The sequence below is a fragment of the Bos taurus genome, unplaced genomic scaffold (genome assembly GCF_002263795.3).
Source record: "Bos taurus isolate L1 Dominette 01449 registration number 42190680 breed Hereford unplaced genomic scaffold, ARS-UCD2.0 Leftover_ScbfJmS_1899, whole genome shotgun sequence".
Classification (NCBI taxonomy): domain Eukaryota; kingdom Metazoa; phylum Chordata; class Mammalia; order Artiodactyla; family Bovidae; genus Bos; species Bos taurus.
Window position 1 is genome coordinate 1,089,284 of NW_020190994.1, and position 21,759 is coordinate 1,111,042.

Genomic DNA, 21,759 nt, shown 5'->3' on the forward strand with positions numbered 1-21,759 from the left:
GTAATTATATTCAATTGTTGTGAATCCATCTCCAGAATTTCTACCATCTTCCCTTTAGATTTTATTAGGTTTGTCATAGCTTTCCTTCCAAAGAGCAAGTGTCTTTTAATATTATGGCTGCAGTCACCATCCGCAGTGATTTTAGAGCCCAAGATAATAAAATCTGTCACTGCTTCCACTTTTTCCCCATCTATTTGCCATGAAGTGATGGGACCAGATACCATGATCTTAGCTCTTTGAATGTTGAGTTTCAAGCCAACTTTTCACTCTCGTCTTTCACCCTCATCAAGAGACTCTTTAGTTCCTCTTTGCTTTGTGCCACTAGAGTGATATCATCTGCATCAGTTCTGTTCAGTTGTTCAGTCGTGTCTGACTCTTTGTGACCCCATGGACTGTAGCACACCAGGCTTCAACTGCGTATCTGAGGTTATTGATATTTTGCCTGGCAACCTTGACTCCAGCTTGTGCTTTATCCAGTCTGGGATTTTGCATGATGTAGGGATGGGGGAGCCTGGTGGGCTGCCGTCTATGGGGTCACACAGAGTCGGACACGACTGAAGTGACTTAGGAGCAGCAACAGCAGCAGCAGTCTGCATATTAGTTAAATAAACAGTATGACAGTATACAGCCTTGTTGTACTCCTTTCCCAATTTTTGTTTGTCTGAAGAAGTATTCATTTTTCCTTCACTTTTGAACAATCATTTCACAAATTACAGAATTCTAAGTTGGTGGTTTTTTCTCTCAACACTTAAAACTTGTTCACTCTACTCTCTTCCATGTTTGCTTGGTTTCTGAGGAGAATTGGATATAATTCTTATCTTTATTCCTCTATAGCCAAAATGTTTTTTCTTTAATTTGAAAATAATATGCCTAGTTGTAGGTCCTCCCCCCCCCCTCATTTCTGTTACATTGCTTTTTATCTCTAGCATTTACTCTTGGTTCTTTCTTAGAATCTCCATCTTTCTGCTTCTATCACCCATCTGTTTTTATGTGCTGTATACTCTATACATTAGAGCCCTTGGCATATTATTCATGTTATTGTTATTGTTGTTTAGTTTCTTTTTAGCATTTGACTCTTTTGTGACCCCAAGAACTGTAGCCCACCAGGCTCCTCTGTCTATAGGATTTCCCAGGGAAGAATACAGGAGTGGCTTGCCATTTTCTTCTCCAGGGGATCTTCCTGCCCCAGGGATCAAACCCAGGCCTCCTGCATTGGCAGGCAGATTCTTTACCCCTGAGCCACCAGGGAAGGCATAGTTGCTTTTCAATTCCTCATCTGATATTTCCAACATCCCTGCCATGTCTGGTTCTGATGATGCTTTGTCTCTTCAAAAATATTTTTCTTTTTTCTTTTGCAGTGTCTTGTAAGTTTTTCTTGAAATGCAGACATGATGTCCTGGATTAAAGGCATTGCTATAAGAGGGCTTTAGTAATGAGGAGGTGAGGTGTGAGGGCAGGCAGATCCCATGATTAGGTCTCAGCCCCTCAGTAAGCCTCTTCCTCTGGACTGTGAACCTCACAAGTGTTTCTCATTTTTCTCTCCCCTACCCCATCCCTTGTGTGGGACAGAATGGCTTGAGCCAGCTGGAGCTGGATATTCCCTTCTCTGAGGTCAGTTGGGTTCAGTTAATACCCTAGAGGGTTAGACTCTAATACTAGTTTTCCTCTAGGGCCTTCTTAAGAGGACTGAGTGTTCTGGTCTATTTCAAATTGGCTACCCCCTATCACCCCACTCCCAGCAGGAAGGCTGAGGGGATTTTCCCTGGTACTCCTGTAGGATCCTGATGAAGCTCCTGGAGGTAAATCTCACAATATTGTGAGTCCCCCCATGACTGGGTCCCCTGGAGTTTTTACTTTCAGATTGTTGACACTGAGCCTCCAGCAGTTTGTCAGTTACGGCTCTGGTTTCTTCCCCAAGCACAGGTTCCCATGATCGTTTCACCCTGAGGAAGCCTCAACTTCCTCTGTTTACCTGTGAGCCTCCCCAGTCTCGGGGGTGGCAGTTTGCCTCCTCTGACAGATGCAAGAGCAGGTTTCCCTTTCCTCTCTCTCTCTCTCTTTTTTTTTTTAATCTACACTTACCTAAGTTATCTTATCCAATACCATGGAATTTTTTTATCTTTTTTTTTTTTTTTTTTTTTTGCTCCCAGGTTTGCAGAAGACTGACTCCCTGATTTTGGCTAAGTTTCTCCTCTAAGAAGGCTTCTTGACCACCCAATTTAAAGCAGGGCTTGCCAGCCATCTCCAGCCACTATCACTTCCTGTTCTTCAGATTCCTCATCAAACCTAATGTTATCTTGTTCATCCATTTACTTTTTAACCATCTATCTCCCACTACTTCAATGTGAACACCATGAGAAGATAAACCTTACATATCTTGTAGTCCATTGATTCCCAGTGCTTTGAAAGGTAGATGTATGGTAGATGTTCAAAAGCACTTGTTTAAAAATAATTCATAATTTGTTCAATCATGTTGCTATTGCTAAACTTAGAAGTTAGGATATTTCTAAATCCTATTACAATTTAATAATAACCACTGTTCTGAGAAACATTTGCATATAAATAAAATTGTGTATAAATAGTTCTCTATAAATGACTTTTTTGCCTTCATCATCATGTAAGTAAAAATCCTATTGAGTCAAAAAAGATGAATGTTTTTAAGGCTCTTAATAGATGTTGTCAGATTATGTTCTGAAAATGCTTTTATAATATAGAGTTTACCAATAGACTACAGTGCCTACCACACTTTTCACTAGTGTGGGCTATTCTGGTTTTTAAAGAGTGTTGCTTATTTAAAAGATGAGAATGAATATACTTATACATTTATATTTGTATCATTTTGCAGCAATTTTCTTTTTACCTATTCCTTTTCTAGATTGTGAGCCTAATGAAAGCAGGGTTTTCATCTTTTTAGGTATATTATTTTCTGAGAACACCCTTATCAACTCTTATCAGTTTCCAGACAACTTATCTCAATAATGGACTAGTTTTCCAAAAGGCTTAAAACAAAATAACTGAAGCTCCAAGTATTATTATAATATCTTAATGTTGTTGTTTAGTCACTCAGTCATCTTCGTTTGTCAGAGAAGGCAGTGGCACCCCACTCCAGTACTCTTGCCTGGAAAATCCCATGGACGGAGGAGCCTGGTGGGCTGCAGTCCATGGGGTCGCTAAAAGTCGGACACGACTGAGCGACTTCACTTTCACTTTTCACTTTCATGCATTGGAGAAGGAAATGGCAACCCACTCCAGTGTTCTTGCCTAGAGAATCCCAGGGATGGGGGAGCCTGGTGGGCTGCCTTCTATGGGGTCACACAGAGTTGGACATGACTGAAGCGACTTAGCAGCAACAGCAGCAGCATCCTCTTTTGTACCACATGGACTGTAACTGCCTGGCCCCTCTGTCCATGGGATTTCCCAGGCAAAAACACTGGAGTGTGTTGCCATTTCCTTCTCCAGGGGATCTTCCTGACCCAGGGATCGAACCCGGGCCTCCTGATTGGCAAGCAGATTCTTTACCACTGAGCCCCCAGGGAAGCCATTGGCCCAAATTGAGAAGTTTTGCTTAATTTTTTACATCAGGTCTCTATATGATAGTCAATGATGCAAATGGGACTGAGGGCCAGTGGGAAGTGAGACGGGAACTCATCACTAACAACAAAGTTCTGAAATGTGAGTGTGACTTCTTTCCATGAATTAGATCACATTCGAAATTTGTATACTAACATGACCCTTACTTATTTGCTTTCTTGAGTGGGAGAGAAATTTTTGGTGCTAAAGCCTTTCCACTGGTTACAGCCGTGCTCTCCATAGAAATATACAGTGAACCACATCTATAAATTTAAATTGTAGTAGCCATGTGAAAAAGTTAATAGGGACAAATAATAGTAGTAAGATTTTTTTAAGCCAATGTGTCAAAAATACTATATCAACGTGTAATAAATATAAAAATTCATTGAGGCATAAAGAGTTTTACACTGTCTTTGAAATCTGTGTTGTATTGTACAATTAAAGGACACTTCAGTTTGGACCAGATGCATTTCAAGACCTCAGAATCATCATGTGAATAGTGCTACTGTATTAATATTGTAAACCCAAGGTTTATAATATTAAAAAGTATTTTCATGGGCTCAAAGAGGAAGTGAATATAGTTTTCAATACTTGGAATGATGTTCCTCAGAGGTTTCATAGTTTGGGTTTTCCAGTCACAGACTTTGAGACAAACATTTGAGTGAAAGTGGTTTATTTTAGAAGTGATCCCAGGAAAACACATGTAGGAAGTGGACAAGTGAGACAAAGCAGGAAGGAAACCAATAAAAAGTGTGTTAGCAAGAAAGTTACTGCTTTTGCAACTGGGCTCCTTCCCTTGTGGTCACCTTGGTAGACACAGTTATTCCAACTCATAGGCAAGGGCATTGGGGCATTTATCTACCCACTTCCCATCCATCACTGGTTAAGGGTTGAATCCAAGGTTTTGGGCTTGCTTTTCATATGGCCCCAGTGTGCTTCCATAGCCAGAACGAGGCCCTAAGTGGAGAGTTGCAGATAGGCAGTGACCTCCTTAATCCTGGAGAAGAGTCAGAGGTCACGAGCTAGAAAGTGACAGCTTCTGCTCCAGCAGGTCACACTGTCCAAGGAGGGATCCTATTAGCCTCAGTATGTTACAAAGACTTGATGTTACAAAGACTCCGCTTTATACCACTCATCCTGTTCACTTATATATCCCTAGCTCCTGGAATAGTAGGTGTTTAATAAATGTTGACTGTATGACTTTCCCTGAGTGCCTGCTTTATTCTTTAAGGCTCTCAATGTAAATGGGGCACATGGTTACCAATCATGGGTCATGTCCTTAAAACTCCCTCATCAGAAAGGACAGAGAGGTTTTCCCTTTCTAGCTCCAGCAAAAGCAAAACAAAAATCACCCTCACTCCCCGCCCCCTTCACTGCTCAACATTCTCAAGGAAGAAATCCAGCTGGTCTGGTTAGCCATGAGGTTATCTCTCAACCAAGCCCTTTGGACAAGGTCATGGCATATAATGATTGGCTAGATTTCAGCTGGGTACTCACTCCTGAGTTTACAGAGGTGGATATATCACTAGGAGAAGTGATAGAGAAATTATCACTATATTCACAACTATGCATACCCACAGGATTATGTTTAAATTGTAAATCTCATTTTCCTATATGTCTTGGTTGAAAATGCTTGAGGACCAGCATTATCTCAGCTGAATCATTTTAGTACTGCTCTTATACCTGCTGTAGGTTTAACACTTGAAGCTTTGACGATTTGACAGAGATCTTATAGATCAGTCATTTTCACCGTTTTTGGAACCAGGGACCGGTTTCATGGAAGACAATTTTTTTCACGGACCAGGGAGAGTGGGATGATTTCGAGATGATTCAATCACTTTATTTATTTTGCACTTTATTTCTATTATTATTACATTGTAATATATAATTAAATAATTATACAACTCACTATATTTCAGAATCAGGGAGCCCTGAGCTTGTTTTTCTACAACTAAATGGTCTCCTCCAAGCTTGATGGGAGAGAGTGACACCCGAAGTATGTTCTTATATCCAATCTACTTTGTGATCTTGCTTTGATTGCTGTCACTGCAGAAAACCCTGCTTTACAAAGATAGCTTGTTCAAAATGGAAGCAGGCTTTTCAGTGCTTTGTGGCAATCTCTGCCACAGAGAATATCCTGTGGCAGGATATTCTGTCTTGACTTTAGAATGTATAGAAATTTGAAGTTGTCTCAAACATACTTTTAGGTCATCATCATTTGCAGTCTCACGAAGCTGATCCTCTTTCTAGCATGAACAAAGTTAATTTAGCTGGCTTATTCACAGATAGGTCACAGATCCATTCCTTCCCAGTTCAAGGGTCTTTTGCTGTTGGGATGTAATGCTCAAACTCTTTAGAAAGCTGAGATAGGTGATCAAAGACCACCTGGGAGAAAGAAGTCCCTGGCTCAGTCTTTTTCAAAATATCTGCTAATATTTGAAACATGTCAAAAATCTCAATGTTCACTTGTCACCCCCATAGATCCAGTTTGGCACGGAATGCAGCCACTTTACTTTGTTGGATAACTGGTTGCCACATATATGTGTTGCAATGAACTCATAATTGAAGTAGAACTCTCGATATTTTATCTTAAATTGTTTCCTTTTTGTTGGTGGTCTTAGAGTCTTTTGCTGTCTCATCATTGGGTCTCTCCCCCTTATCAAAGAAGCTCTTCAGCTGTGTTTGTTTTTCACTCATTTTGGTAAAGTTAGCTGTGGGCTTACCAGACTGAGACGGAGTCAAGTGTGCAGTGCAGGAAGAGCCGCTGATGGAAAATAATGGGCAGGCCTTGTGCACACTGAAATGAGTGTTGGATTCTGACTTAAAGCCTATCACGAGGTTCGGCTGTCCAATTGAAGTACATCAACTCATGTTACTGTAAAGCCTGCCAGCAGATGCAGCTTGTCACTTCCCACTCACTGAAAGGATTTTGATATGAGTCTGCGAGCAATTGTCTTATTTTGGTCTCTGTGTCGTCAACCTCTCTGCTCATGATAATCTGTGTTTGCAGGTGCTCCCCAGTGCTAGCATCATCACTTCAGCTCCACCTCAGATCATTAGGCATTGGATTCTCATAAGAAGTGTGCAAGCTAGATCCCTCACATGGGCAGTTCACAGTAAGGTTTGTGCCTCTATGAGAATCTAATGCTGCTGCTGGTCTGACAGGAGGTGGAGCTCAGGTGGTAATGCAAGTGATGAGTGGAATGGCTATAAATACTGATCAAGCTTCTCTCCCTTGCCCATCATTCACCTCTTACTATGTGGCCTGATTCCTAACAGGCCACAGACCAGTGGTTGAAGACCCCTGCTGTAGACCATACAATATTTTATAGTTTGCACAGATACAAATTTCCACCATCTATCCCTGAGGTTTGTTTGGAAATGAATCATCAAGTCCAACAAGATTGCATTTCTCCTTAGATATTGTTTTGCCCTCCTCATTAGAGTCAATGGCTGTCTTCATTAATTCGGCATAATATATTCAGTGTTCATCTGCTTTGTGGCATACTTCAGTGTATCTATCTTGACAAATCATATCCTATTGCATGTAATTCCAGATTTCATTTGCCCATTCATAAGGTGGTGTACACTTTCTTCCTCCCACCCCTCACACCTTTATCTTTTATGAATAATGGTGTTATAACATTTGTAACTAAGTTTTCAAGTGGACATGTGTTTTATCTTGGATAGATAACTATGAGAAGAATTGCTGGGTTGTGTGGTAACTTTGTGGTTGTACCACTTTACTTTCCCACCAGCAGTATATGAGGATTCTGGTTTCTCTGCATCCTCTCCATCACTTGTTATTGCTCCTTTAGTCATAGTATTGAGCCATTTCAGATCAATAAACAAGTGCAGATAGAGGTCTTATGACATCTCCCCCGTTTGTAAGCTCTGTGTCTGGCCTAGTGGTCCTGCACCTGAAAGGCATTCACTGAACATCTGTTCAAAACAAAGTTTTATTTGTATGTTGTTTTAGGTTTTAGTTTTTAGAAAATGCTCTCACAAATCCTGAGGCTCACAGTAACCCTGTAGGAAGTAGGATGAGTTAAGGATCTGGTCCCCTGGCCCTAGAGCCACTCTTCTCTGAACAATTTAATACTGGATTTCAACATTTCTTCTAAACATCGTATTAGTTTATGCTCAGAAAACAATGCTAAAAATTTTCAAAAAACTCTTAGTTTTAAAACATACAGCAGAAGCTGAAGGGACTGAGTGATTTGACAGTTTAGAGATGACAATTACGGTCCTGAGAGAGTTGGAACTGGAGAGAACAGTCTGGGGAATTGGGAAAAGGAAGTCACCAGACTCCCAACTTCAGCAAGCAATTTCTTCATCTTTGAAGAAGACCTAGTAGCTGAACATTTATAGGGATGGAAAATGTAGAGAATTTCAAAGACAACTGGAAATTAGGTGAGGAGTGATTATTTAGATTGTAGATTGCATTATCTGAGAAAGAGTTAACACCAGAAAGATGGGTAATTGAAAACTGATGATTTTCAGCTCTCTCTTCCTTTTTGCAATAGAAAATTTCAAACCTGCATAAAAATTAAGAAAACAATATCAAGAAAATAGTATAATAAACCACCATCACGCCCATTAATAGAAAATAATCAACACATTGCCATTGTTAAATGTATGAGTTATAAAAAATATTTGACTACATTAAGGATTTCTTTAAAATTGATTTCTCCTCCAGCTTTATTGAGATCTAATGGACAATCAAAAATTGTATGTATTTAGATGTACAACTTGATGACTTGACATACATATACACTGAAATGCTCATCATGCTAAGCCAATTAATGTATCTATCACTTCACATCTTAATCATTTAGATTTTTTTCTTTCTTTTATGTTGAGAACCCCTAAGCTCTACTCTCTCAGCAAATGAAAAGGACACAGCACAGAATTATCAACTGTAGCCACATTGCCATACCCTAGTTCTGCAGGACATATTCATCTTGCAAACCTGAAGCTAAAAGTCATTGTTAATAACGCCATTTGAGCCAAGGTTCATGGGAAATTATCAAAGAATAATGAGGTGATCTTGTTATAAGCCCCACAAACTTTGATCTTTCTTCATTTAGGATGAAAGGGAAGAAAAGCTTCTGAGCTGGTAAGGCAGACACAGAAATAATTTATCACTTATGAGTGAGGGCACAAGATTTTGTTCTCAGTCCTATAGTCATTGATTCATTCAGATAGCATATTCTTGGCACTTTTCACACAGACCATCCACCAGTGGGACAGTCATGCTGGATTTGGACTTGAATCCAAATCAAGATTCATCATTTACTGATTCGAAGACCTTGGAGAAGTGCTGTCTTTGAGCCTCATTTTTCTCATCTGTAAAACAGATAACACCTCCTTGGATAGGGCATTGTTTGAGTTAAAAGTGAAGCAAGTTCCCCACAAATGCACATAACCTGTGTTCTATAACATATGCCACTGTTACATGTTTGAGTTTTAAAAAATGTTTGAATACATTAAGAATTCCTTTAAAATAGATTTCTCCTCCAGCTTTATTGAGCTGAGCTCATGATGAAAGAAATCATAAGGCAATCTCTCTGTCCAAAATCCCCCTTGTAAGAGGGCAGCAAAAAACTCACAAGTGTACCGCTACAATGTAACCTGTGAGATGCAAGACATCTCACATGTTGTGGAGTTCTTTAATGACAGCAAATTCATCTTTTGAAATCATTTGGAGTTTTCTAATCTGTCACATTTCTCTAAATCTTGCAGCTCTATAAGCATAATATGTGCTAAACCCTGTTGTTCAGTTCAGTTCAGTCGCTCAGTCGTGTCTGACTCTTTGTGACCCCATGAATCCCAGCACGCCAGGCCTCCCTGTCCATCACAATCTCCCAGAGTTCACTCAAACTCACGTCCATCGAGTTGGTGATGCCATCCAGCCATCTCATCCTCTGTCATCCCCTTTTCCTCCTGACCACAATCCCTCCCAGCATCAGAGTCTTCCAATGAGTCAACTCTTCCCATGAGGTAGCCAAAGTGCTGGAGTTTCAGCTTTAGCATCATTCCTTCCAAAGAACACCCAGGGCTGATCTCCTTTAGAATGGACTGGTTGGATCTCCTTGCAGTCCAAGGGACTCTCAAGAGTCTTCTCCAACACCACAGTTCAAAAGAATCAATTCTTCGGTGCTCGGCTTTCTTCACAGTCCAACTCTCACATCCATACATGACCATTGGAAAAACCATAGCCTTGACTAAACGGACCTTTGTTGGCAAAGTAATGTCTCTGCTTTTCAATATGCTATCTAGGTTGGTCGTAATTTTTCTTCCAAGGAGTAAGCGTCTTTTTAAATTTCATGGCTGCAGTCACCATCCTGCAGTGATTTTGGAGCCCCAAAAGATAAAATCTGACACTGTTTCCACTGTTTCCCCATCTATTTCCCATGAAGTGATGGGACCAGATGCCATGATTTTCATTTTCTGAATGTTGAGCTTTAAGCCAACATTTTTACTCTTCTCTTTTACTTTGTAGTTCTTCTTCACTTTCTGCCATAAGGATGGTGTCATCTGCATATCTGAGGTTATTGATATTTCTCCTGGCAGTCTTGATTCCAGCTTGATTCCAACTTCTTCCAGCCCAGCGTTTCTCATGATGTACTCTGCATATAAGTTAAATAAGCAGGGTGACAATATACAGCCTTGATGTTCTCCTTTTCCTATTTGGAACCAGTCTGTGGTTCCATGTCCAGTTCTAACTGTTGCTTCCTGACCTGCATACAGGTTTCTTAAGAGGCAGGTCAAGTGGTCTGGTATTCCCATCTCTTTCACAATTTTCCACAGTTTAATGTGATCCACACAGTCAAAGGCATTGCCATAGTCACTAAAGCAGAAATAGATGTTTTTCTGTAACTCTCTTGCTTTTTCCATGATCCAGTGTATGTTGACAATTTGATCTCTGGTTCCTCTGCCTTTTCTAAAACCAGCTTGAACATCTGGAATTTCACAGTTCATGTATTGCTGAAGCCTAGCTTGGAGAATTTTGAGCATTACTTTACTAGCGTGTGAGATGAGTGCAATTGTGCAGTAGTTTGAGCATTCTCTGGCATTGCCTTCCTTTGGGATTGGAATGAAAACTGACCTTTTCCAGTCCTGTGGCCATTGCTGAGTTTTCCAAATTTGCTGGCATGTTGAGTGCAGCACTTTCACAGCATCATCTTTCAGGATTTGAAATAGCTCAACTGGAAATCCATCACCTCCACTAGCTTTGTTTGTAGTGATGCTTTCTAAGGCCCACTTGACTTCACATTCCAGGATGTCTGGCTCTAGGTGAGTGATCACACCATCGTGATTGTTGGCCATTGTCAAATGTTTGGTGCCTGGTTTGTATTGACCAAACCAAGGTCTTGTGCCCAATGTACATTGAGGTGAAACAAACTGAAAAGTTGGGGTTCTGAGCAGAGAAAGGTTCCTTGCAAGGGTCAAGCAAGGAGTACAGGATGTTCATGCTCAGAAGGCTGGAACTCCCCAGTGGATTTCAGGGGAGGATTTTTAAAGTCAAGCTGAGGGAGAGAGTCCAGGTTACTTGATTAGCTCATGCACTATTCCGATTGATGTTGAGGAGCAGGGTAATGTAACAGGGGTTATTATCATAAATCGTTAGGTTCCAGTTTATCCTGGTCATCATGCAGATAACTTCTTCCACCTGGTGGACATTTTGGCATCTGCAAAACAACTCAGGAATATGCACCAGACCCTGTTGTAAAGATTCTGTGACTGCTGTATGGCTAATCTATCGATGAAGTTTTTTTGTTATTACATCTTCACATTCTTCCAATCATCCTTGAGCCAGCCTTTTGTGACTCAGAGGAGGCCTGGGAGACTGAAGCTTTTCTACAAACAAGAGCCAGGCAGAGGGCATGGGGTGGGGGTAGGGTCTACCCCAGGAAGGTCCCTCAGTGTCCTACTCCATTCCAGTTGGAGACCTTCCCACAGTGCCCTTGTTTGGTCCTGAGGAGGGCAGCATGTCCAGAGGGTGGGCTGCTGTCTCCTTCTGCCATCTTTCTCAGGGTTTCCTCTGCAGCACATGGGCAGCCTCTGAGCAGCAGAGATGGGCGGGGCCTGAGACTCCCGCCTCCTGTGAGTTCCTGGACTCAGAGCAGGAACTTCGTGGAATTTGCAGCCAGGTGCTCTCCAGGGAGCTGGGCTGGTTGTGCCCCGCAGTCAGCCTTCCTGCCTGCCTTTATCAAAGAGCTGGTAGCTTTGCCTCCCACCTGCGTGGGGCTCCCAGCAGCATTTACCTGGGTGTCTCTTGGTCTTGCAGCCCCACACGTGGCATGCTGCATCCATCCTAGGCCTGTGGCAGTAGCTGTACAGAGTGGGTGCCTCAAAGGTGGACTCTGGATGTTTCTCAGTCCTGGGAGGTGAGACCTGGCACACAAAGGGCACTCCATTCTCAGAAGCAGGTGTTCTCAGGCTCTGGCCCAGTGGACCTGTGGGGTGGCCAGTCTCCAGCATCCACGCCGGCACCTCCAGGAGCAGCAGGAGGCTCACCGCCTCCTGAGCAGGGCGACCCCGGTCTGCGTCCGCCTTGGCCGGCAAGATGCTGGCCGTGTCCCCGGAGGTGAAGACCAACCCCCTGCAGAAGGCGAACTTCTGCTCGCGCCTGTTTGTCTGGTGAGCACCCCATCTAAGCTGTGACAATCCCTGCGAGCACATGCCTGACACTGCTGGCTTCTGTTGGGGACCAAGGGACAAGGAGAGGGTGTGTTCGGGACTGGTGGCAGTAGGGGTGGGAGGAGGACCCAGGGACCTGGTGTCCACCTTATCCAGCTGCCTCAGAGCTGCTCAGCAATTCACTGTCAGTTCTGAAAGAAGCTGCAACTTTCACCCCAAGGAAGCAGCTTATGAACAACTTTATTTATCTAATCAGTGCCCTGCACCTTTGCCATCTTCCAATAATGTCTCCACCTTTCCCCATGTTCCTTAGGTGAACATCTGAATTCCAACTGCCCTGGGCTCCCTCTCTCACCCTGTCTATGGCCATGTCTTTCTTTTTCTCCCTGCCTCCCTCCCTGTGTGGTTGACTATTTGTCCTGGTACCTAGTCGAGGCCAATTTAATGTGTGTACAAAACACAATTGTTTTTTATGAAGTGAATGGGAACACCGTTCTGGAACACCTTTTGCTTTTTCCTGGGACACACAGCCAGGAGCAGAGTGTCTATTTGACCACAGCCCCTTTCCCTATTGCAAATATCTCCACTTCCACCTTTGAGGACCAGATCCTGGGAATGGGGTCCATGAAACCTGTGGGATCTTATCCAGATCTCTAGCTCAGAGAAGCAGTGCCTGGTCTTGATGTAGATGGTCCTGCCCAGGAGTCCTTTGGTCCTGAAACCACTGAAGGATCCCTGAGCTGGGAGGAAACACACAGATGAAAAATGCTGCGGAGTGCTGAAGCTCTTAAATGAAGTCTTCATCTAATAGCTGGGACTACAGAAAGGCAGGCCTGAACCTTTGGACTTTAATCACACTTGGGTGATTACTAGATCTTTTGTTTCTCGACTCTAACCCATTCATCTTTCCCACAAATTCTGATACTTCTTTTATGGGACAGCCTAGGGGATCCCCAGGGGAATGGCAGCTCCTATGCTTGTTTTGATGGTGGTATATTCAGTGTATGTGGCTACATCTCTTGGCTAGTTGATGTCCCTTAAGGAAAGAGGGTCCTAAAAGAAGGAATATGTGTGTGGTTACCATAAATAATAGCAAAACAGATAAATGTCTCTTTAATTTCAGGTAGGGCAACAAACTCTCAAAGCACATTCTGTTTGTTGATTTTGAAAATGTATGTGCATAGAAATGGAAGGTGGAGACTTTGATTTTGGTTGGCACCCATTTCCAGTTTTCCTGCTGGAGAGGAAGGAGGGTAAAGATCATCTGCAGAGGTCTTTACCCTCATCTGGAGAGGAAGGATTGGTAAAGACCATCTGCAGCTTGATTATCTCAGTTCTCCAAGAGATAAAACTAATGAGACAATTGAGGAATCATGGACCAAAGAGCAAGAGAAGGAGAGTAACTGGAAAAGTCTCTAAGAATGGCCTTAGAAGCTCTGGGAATCTGGGGATCTTTCTTTTGAAACTGTCATAAATTTGTTCAGTCAGGCCATTCTTGTTCTGAGCATTTAGCCAAGTGGCCTCTCTTTAAAAAAAAAAAAAAAAATATTGGAGTATAGTTGATTTACAATGTTGTGTTAGTTTCAGGAGTACAGCAAAGTAAATCAATTTTACATATATCCACTTTTTTGGAGAAGGCAATGGCACCCCACTCCAGTACTCTTGCCTGGAAAATCCCATGGATGGAGAAGCCTGATAGGCTATAGTCCATGGGGTCGCTAAGAATCGGACACGACTGAGTGACTTCCCTTTCACTTTTCACTTTCATGCATTGGAGAAGGAAATGGTAACCCACTCCAGTGTTCTTGCCTGGAGAATCCCAGGGACGGGGGAGCCTGGTGGGCTGCCATCTATGGGGTCGCACAGAGTCAGACACGACTGAAGTGACTTAGCAGCAGCAGCAGCATATCCACTTTTTAAAAAAGATTATTTTCTTTAAAAAAGAAAAAAAAAGATAAAGGCTATTGCAGAGTATTGAATAGAGTTCCCTCTGTTACACAGTAGGTTCTTATTAGTTATCTATTTTATATATGCTTCCTCGGTGGCTCAGATGATAAAAAATCTGGCTGCAATGCAGGAGACCTGGGTTAGATCCCTGGGTTGGGAAGAATCCCTGGAGAAGGAGATGGCAACCCACTCCGATATTCTTGCCTGGAGAATCCCATGGACAGAGGAGCTTAGTGGGCAACAGTTCATGGGGTCACAAAGAGTCAGACACAAATATAGTAGTTTATATATGTCAATTCCAGTCTCCCAATTGTCCCTTCTTCCCTTATCTGCTGGTAACCATAAGTTCATTTTCTACATCTGTAACTCTATTTCTGTTTGGTACGTAAGTTCATTTGTACCGTTTTTTAAAGATTATATGTATAAGTGATACCGTATGATATTTGTCTTAGTCTGCAAGCGGCTTTCTCTGGCAGTTGGGATGCCCTCTTTTTTATCAGACCGCTTGTATTAACATAGAAACAACAGGAAATGGTTGCTGGGGCACAGATTCCCCCTTGATCAGCTGGCAGGTAATCAAGAGCTTTGTAGTGGTCAAGAGTCATGTGGGCCAGAGGGTCTAGTGAAGATTTTGTCATTCTAAGGTTAGAACTGGGTCCTCTACTTACCCAAGCCAGTCTCTGACTTTATTTTTTATGGTTATGGGATTATAAATCATTTCTAGTTCTAGGCTCATCAGGGATCCTACAAGAGAGACAACTGCTATTGCCAGTCCAGCTCCCCTCCTGACTAGATGAGTGGCCCCCTTTGATTCACAGGTTGTGTGAGTGTAATTAAAATCTGAATGTAACCTTGATCTGGGTGTGAACCACATATAGCCCAGTGTCCCCTGGTAGAGTTTTCTTGGAGACAGTTGATGGCCCAACATGGGTGGCCCTTGCTACAGGGGCCTCAAGGAACAAACATCCCTCAGGGGTGCACACACTGTCTTTGGGTTTTCTTGAGTCAAGATTAGGCTCATGGTGGCCCCCTTCCATCCGGGGTACTGGTTGCATAACCAGACCCCTCTATGTTTGGTATGATCCTGTTCCCACATCCATTAAGCATGATAACTACCTAGAGTTTACCATGCCTGTAGGTGGAGGGCTCATAGTCAACAGTTGGTTGAACTCCTAGAAAACAGGGATTTGACTAACACATACACCTTTGCAGGGGTGTGGTGGCAGTGGGCAACCTTGATGTCCCCGGGCAGAAGCCTGGGCATGGAGGAATTAAACGGTAGTTTAGTGATGTTGTCAGTTGTTAGTGGAGTTCCCTGAAAGTCTGGAGGGCTATATTTATTCCCTGACTGAGGCTGATGGTGACAGATCCAACAGTCAGTAAAATTTCAGCCCTTTTAGATGTTTGAATGTTACTTTTTAAAATAAATGAATCTGCCAGGAAGTGATACCAAGGAGGACAGTAAGAAGAATCAACTGTGCACTTTAGCTGGGAAGGTGTTATTTATCTTGAGTTTGTCTTCAGAAGATTGGGGTCAGAAAGAGGCTCACGTGAGCATTCTGGCTGAGGGGAGTTTGACAGGGCTGTAAGGAGTTCAGGGTCCAGAGCCTGTTAGGCTCAGGGTTTTGTGTCCAAAGATAACTGCCTGTAAAAATTCTTCTCCGTTGACAGCTGATCTAAGGAGATCTTTACATCACGATTGAAACTGCTTTGAATATGACTGGTGCTCAGACACTTTAGTCATACGGACTCTTTGCAACCCCATGGACTGTAGCCCACCAGGCTCCCCTGTCCATGGGATTTTTCAGGCATGAATACTGGAGTGGGTCGCTGTTTCCTTCTCCAGGGGATCTTCCCAACCTAGGGATCGAACCCGCATCTCTTACATCTCCTGCATTAACAGACAGGTTCTTTACCACTAGTACAATGTAGGTATCCTTGAATCTGATACAGTTCAGAAGATTTAAGTCCTCAGAAATACAGGAACGTATCTGTAGCCTTACCCACAATGGCCATTCAGCTCTATTCTGCTTTCCTGAAACACCATTACTTTATTTTCATTTCTAGATATATTTTTCCTTAATAATTAAAGCAGATGTACAGTGTATGTTCAGTAGGCCACAAACGGCCTGCTTTTAAGTTATTACCATGTATAAGCCAGCATGACTTTCCTAGAATGTATGTGTGTAAGCACATATCTAAATTCCCCCTGTATCTTTATATATTTAAAATGTAGACTTCTTTTTTAACAATGTCCATGAATGTAGGTCTCTATAGAGATGTGTAATTTGGATATATGTCAGTCTCCTTTTAATGTTTAACAGGTGGCTAAACCCCTTGTTTAAAATTGGTCACAAACGGAAATTAGAACCAGATGACATGTATTCAGTGCTTCCAGAAGATCGCTCCCAGCACCTTGGAAAAGAGCTGCAAAGGTGAGCACAGACATCAGAGAGAAGGGAGGAAGAGTGAGAATTTCCATGTGGAGCTAAAGGTTTGGAGGAGGCTTTGCCTTCTTCTGGGTTCTCCTGAGCCTCCTCCCCTGACACTGCACACTCACCCCCTCAGGCTGACCCCAGGCTTAGCCCACTTTGCAGTCTGGGGGAGCCCGTGTTCCCTGTGCATCTGTGGACGTGGAGGAAGCCCTCAGCCACTGCCCTGGAGGCTGAGCTCTGTCTTGGAGGTGGGGTCCCTCGAGGAGGGTGTTTACCCTCCTGAACTCCTCATGACCTGTGAGTCTAGCAAAGCTTGGCAGGAACTTGTTTCCAGAATCTGGAACTTTTCCTTCAAGGCCTGTTTCTCTGGCGCTTCAGAGTCTGCACCGCTCGTCTTTCAAGAGCCCTGTGAGGAGGTAACCAGCATCTATTGCGCAGCTGCAGAGCGCACCGTAGTGCAGGCTCGTCTCCCACTCCACCCCGCCCCCTTTCCCCTTTGGTGGACACGCTGTTCTTCACTGTGCTCTGTTTATCATCGCAGGCACTGGGATCAGGAAGTGAAGAGAGCCCAGAAGGATGCACAGGAGCCTTCCTTAATGAAAGCAGTCATAAAGTGTTACTGGAAATCCTATTTAATTTGGGGAATGTTTACATTTCTTGAGGTAAAAGATTTTCATACTGTGCGGTGCTTTTTGATGTATGTGTCTCTGTACTGAGGTGGACCAGACCGGTGGGGAGAGAGGCCAGTGGTCTAAGGTCTGAGGATAAACCTTCATGGAAATACGATAGAGCTCAGAGGTTGTATTCATCTTTAGAATGGGCAAGGACTGGACTCCAGGGGTTACTATTCTTCTTTTAACTGATTAAAGAGTGTTGTGGAAGGATGGCCTTGAAATAAAAGACATTTTATATATTATGGTAGAAAGTTCCTGGTGCTCAGTATAAATGCTAATTGATCTTTGACCAAAAGAAGATTCCAGCAACCTCAGGCAATATGTGCCCTGTGATTTAGAGGAAGGTAATTTGGACCTGAGCCCAGAATAAAGTACCTTTTATGGCACTTTGTTATAGTTTAACAAGGTAAAAATTGTTACTTTGACCAGGTCACATCTGATAAATGCTTTCCTAAGAAGATACCATCGCCGCTCCTCTTCCAGGGGAACAGAACCCAGGGCCCTGAATCTGGCCTGTAGGTGCCCAGAACTCCTAAGAGCACACCTTGCCCCAGGCTTCCCTCTTCCCCATGGGCTGGCACTGTGAGCAAAGCCCCCGTGAGGAAGAGCTCCAACTTCACCGTGAATTCTATGCACCCTTCACACTGCTTTCTTTCCCTGGTTGCGGGAGCAGATTCCTGGTTGAAGGGGGAGTCCTGATAGCCTGGCATTGGCAGAGGGTGTAGGAGGGAATGTGCAGGGCAAACCAGAGGCAGAAAGCTGTGAGGTCAGTGACCTCCATGACCCTGAAGATCCTGGGTCAAGATCCCCCAGAGGACAGTTCACCTGGGGACACAGGGCTGTCAGCCCCCTGTTCTGGCTGAGCCTGCTGGGGATCTGCTGCTGATCCCCCTGGGTGGCTCATGCTCTCTGTGGTCCCTTAGCGCTGCCTTAGGGACACGGGCGGGCTGTGAGTGTGTGAGAGCAAGAGGGATGGAAGGTGCAGAAGGTGTGAGCTGTCCTCAGTCCATTGTGTTGGGTTGAGGTGGGTGGGCCAGGTCATTTGCAGGTGGGCGGCGTGGCTCTGGTTTAAAGGCTATGCTGTGCTGAAGGGCACTGCGGGCAATGGGCAGCTGGGCAGGTGAAGTCTGCCCCACACAACTGGAGAGACAGAGAATCTGTCAGCTCCCAGGTGACTGGATGGTCCTGGAGGATGTTCTCACTGATGCCAGAAAAAGATTGGCCATTGTGCCAGAGGGTGGGACAGGTATGTGGGGCAGGGTGCCACCTTTGAGAGGGCACTGACCACCTAGGTACTGCAGTGCCTTTTGAAGGACAGGGGTGGGAGAGGGAGCAGGAGCCCGTCAGGCTGCCCCAGCCCTTCTTTGTCCTGTGTGCAGCTGTCCTAGTCATGGAATTTCCACATAGTCACAGTAAGTCTGTTTGCAAGACACAGGTGGCAAGTTGGTGTGGCCTGTTTGTGCAGGATTTCCTGACCTCACACAGCAGAGCTCTCATGAATTCTGCTTATCAGGAAACCCTGGGGCCTGGGTGTCTGCCTGTGGCTCATGCCAGGTGCCTGGTTGGATGAGTGGCCTCCGGGTTTAATGTTGGATCATATCCTGGAGCAGGTCTTTCTCTGCTGTCCCTGGTTCTCTAGTTTCTCTTTGGTAGCAGATGCTAAAGGGTCTTAAAGTCAGGTGGGTTCAAAGCATAGCCCATGTGGCTGGGTTTGAATTGAGCTGCTGGTTTTTCTTGCTCTCCTGGGCTGTTAGTCCCTTGAGTGGAGTTGCTAAGCCTTGGATGGATCCCATTCTAATATGAGTCCTGGGTCTTGGCTGTGGCAGTTCATGGGAGAAGCGGACATAGAGGGAGAGGCCGCAGGATCGGGGGTTCTTCCTGAGAGGGAATCCTCCCCACTGTGGTGCTAGGAGTGTTGATTTCAAAGTTGTCCAGCCCCAGTAATACTTCCTGCTGGGGATCCAGGAAGGCCAGGCCTGGGGCTGCATAAGGTACAACTGGTAGAGCCCTGGGCCCTTTTAGGAGGTTGGTCTCTGGGTGGTCATGGTGGAGAAGTGGGGAGTAGAGGACGTAAATTTAGGGGCTCATCTGTGTGGCAGTACTGCTAGTACTAGTAGCAGTGCTAGTTAGTTAATAATTGATTTTATGAAGCAACTTCCCATGTTGTGATCAATCTATACTGCTTGTTATTCTTTATATTTTAGATGGTGGAAGATCTAAACTCAGCCCAGGATTTTCTAAAACACAAACATGTTTCCTTTTTGACCTCTAGCCCTCTTTTAATCTCTCAGATGCACAGAATGCCCCGTGGATCATCCATGATCCCAAGCAGTGTGGTCTTTCCACCCACAGCACAAGCAGGGCCTCCCAGGTACTCCTGGTGGCACCAGTGGGAGAAAGCAGGGTGACGCCAGTCCAGAGTGAGGGTTTTAGGATATTGAGATATGAAAACCTCTGTCCTATGAGAAGGGCTTCCCTGATAGCTCAGCTGGCAAGGAATCTTCCTGCAATGAGGGAGACCTGGGTTCAATCCCAGGGTTGGGAAGATCCCCTGGACAAGGGAAAGGCTACCCACTCACTCCAGTATTCTGGCCTGGACAATTCCATCGGCTGTCCTGTGAAAACTGAGGAGTATCTCTTCCTCTCAGAGAAACAAGTAGCAGACTATGGAGCACTTGCTGGTCACCCCTAATTATAACAGAACAGCCAGAGAGCTCCCAGCACCCCTGGCCCCTCTGTGCACCTCCACGGGTACTGTGGGTGGAGAGGGCAGGTCCCCACCTGCCCGGGGCCCTCAGTGTGGAGAGGAGGAGCCTGAAGCCTCTGCCTGGGCCAGAGTCACAGAGACTACCTCCCCAGGTCATCAGTGCTTCTCTCTGAGAAGTGAAGTCTCCATTGCTGGTGTGTAAGTGGGGTAACGTCAGAGAACCAGAGTGGGTTCACCCAGTCCCTTCCCCTGAGAGGGGAGGTATTGCCAGGAGTTGTGTCCTTTTCCCAGGACTCTTAGAAGTGGCCTAGCCTTGTCTAGTCACTTGGCCTTTGTTTGAAGCCACTTTTGCTAATGGTCTCTGGTCTAGTTGGAGGCTGTGGGAAGCCCATGTGTGTGTAAACCTTCACTTTGGAGCTCAGTCGATGAACAGGAAGTAAACAGAATCCTCTGCATCCTACAGTGGGCTTTGTGCCTCAACTCACGGCCGGTTCCCCAAGAGCTGAGTGGTCTTTGCATTTATTTCCCAATACTTTCTTCCACGTGTCCCTCACTTTGCTCAACCCAGGAGGCTGAGGAGTGGCTGCTGGTGGCAAAGATACTGTGGGCTGAGAGCAACCACTGAGGACCACACAGCAAGGGAGAGGAGGAGGGGGCCTTGAGCCAAGCAGAAGGGGACCTGCGGACCTGCTGTGTGCGCCCTGCTGGTTCTTGAAAGCATAGCATTAGCGATTAGCCATTAGGTGTTAGTAATATCCACAGTGATGACCTTGAGTTATAAATTAGGGTTTTATATCTACCTTCTTTTCTTTTTCTAAGCATATGTAAGTTTTTAATGTAAAGTTAAAAGAATTTTTTTTTAATTGAAATATGATTGGTTTACAATGTTACATTAGTTTCTGGTATTCATCCGTTCAGTTCAGTTCAGTCATTCAGTCCTGTCCGACTCTTTGCGACCCCATGAATTGCAGGACACCAGGCCTCCCTGTCCATCACCAACTCCCAGAGTTCACTCAAACTCATGTTCATTGAGTCGGTGATGCCATCCAGCCATCTCATCCTCTGTCACCCCCTTCTCCTCCTGCCCCCAATCCCTCCCAGCATCAGGGTCTTTTCCAATGAGTCAGCTCTTCACATCAGGTGGCCAAAGTACTGAAGTTTCAGCTTTAGCATCATTCCCTCCAAAGAAATCCCAGGGCTGATCTCCTTTAGAATGGTCTGGTTGGATCTCCTTGCAGTCCAAGGGACTCTCAAGAGTCTTCTCCAACACCACAGTTCAAAAGCGTCAAGTCTTTGGCACTCAGCTTTCTCCATAGTCCAACTCTCACATCCATACATGACTACTCGAAAACCATAGCCTTGACTAGATAGACCTTTGTTGGCAAAGTGATGTCTCTGCTTTTGAATATGCTATCTAGGTTGGTCATAACTTTCCTTCCAAGGAGTAAGCGTCTTTTAATTTCATGGCTGCAGTCACCATCTGCAGTGATTTTGGAGCCCAAAAAATAAAGTCTGGCACTGTTTCCATTGTTTCCCCATCTATTTCCCATGAAGTGATAGGACCAGATGCCATGATCTTAGTTTTCTGAATGTTGAGCTTTAAGCCAACTTTTTCAGTCTCCTCTTTTACTTTCATCAAGAGGCATTTTAGTTCCTCTTCACTTTTTGCCATAATTAGTGATTTAATATTTTATACAGTACATGATAAGTTTAGTTACCAACAGTCACCATGCAAAATTATTCCAATATTATTGAATATATTTCCTATGTTGTATAATTC

At 44.2% G+C, this 21,759-nt stretch overlaps 1 protein-coding gene across 1 annotated transcript in view; it reads left to right on the top strand.

The window, feature by feature from the left end:
• The first annotated feature begins 11,716 nt into the window (after positions 1-11,716).
• LOC521568 (ATP-binding cassette sub-family C member 4) overlaps positions 11,717-21,759 on the top strand; it is a 191,585-nt gene continuing 181,542 nt past the window's right edge. Inside the window, exons 1-3 of the mRNA XM_024989063.2 lie at positions 11,717-12,216; positions 16,488-16,598; positions 17,140-17,260. Of these exons, the coding sequence (XP_024844831.1) occupies positions 12,143-12,216; positions 16,488-16,598; positions 17,140-17,260 (306 nt within the window). The 5' untranslated portion in view covers positions 11,717-12,142. The remainder of the gene's footprint in view (positions 12,217-16,487; positions 16,599-17,139; positions 17,261-21,759) is intronic.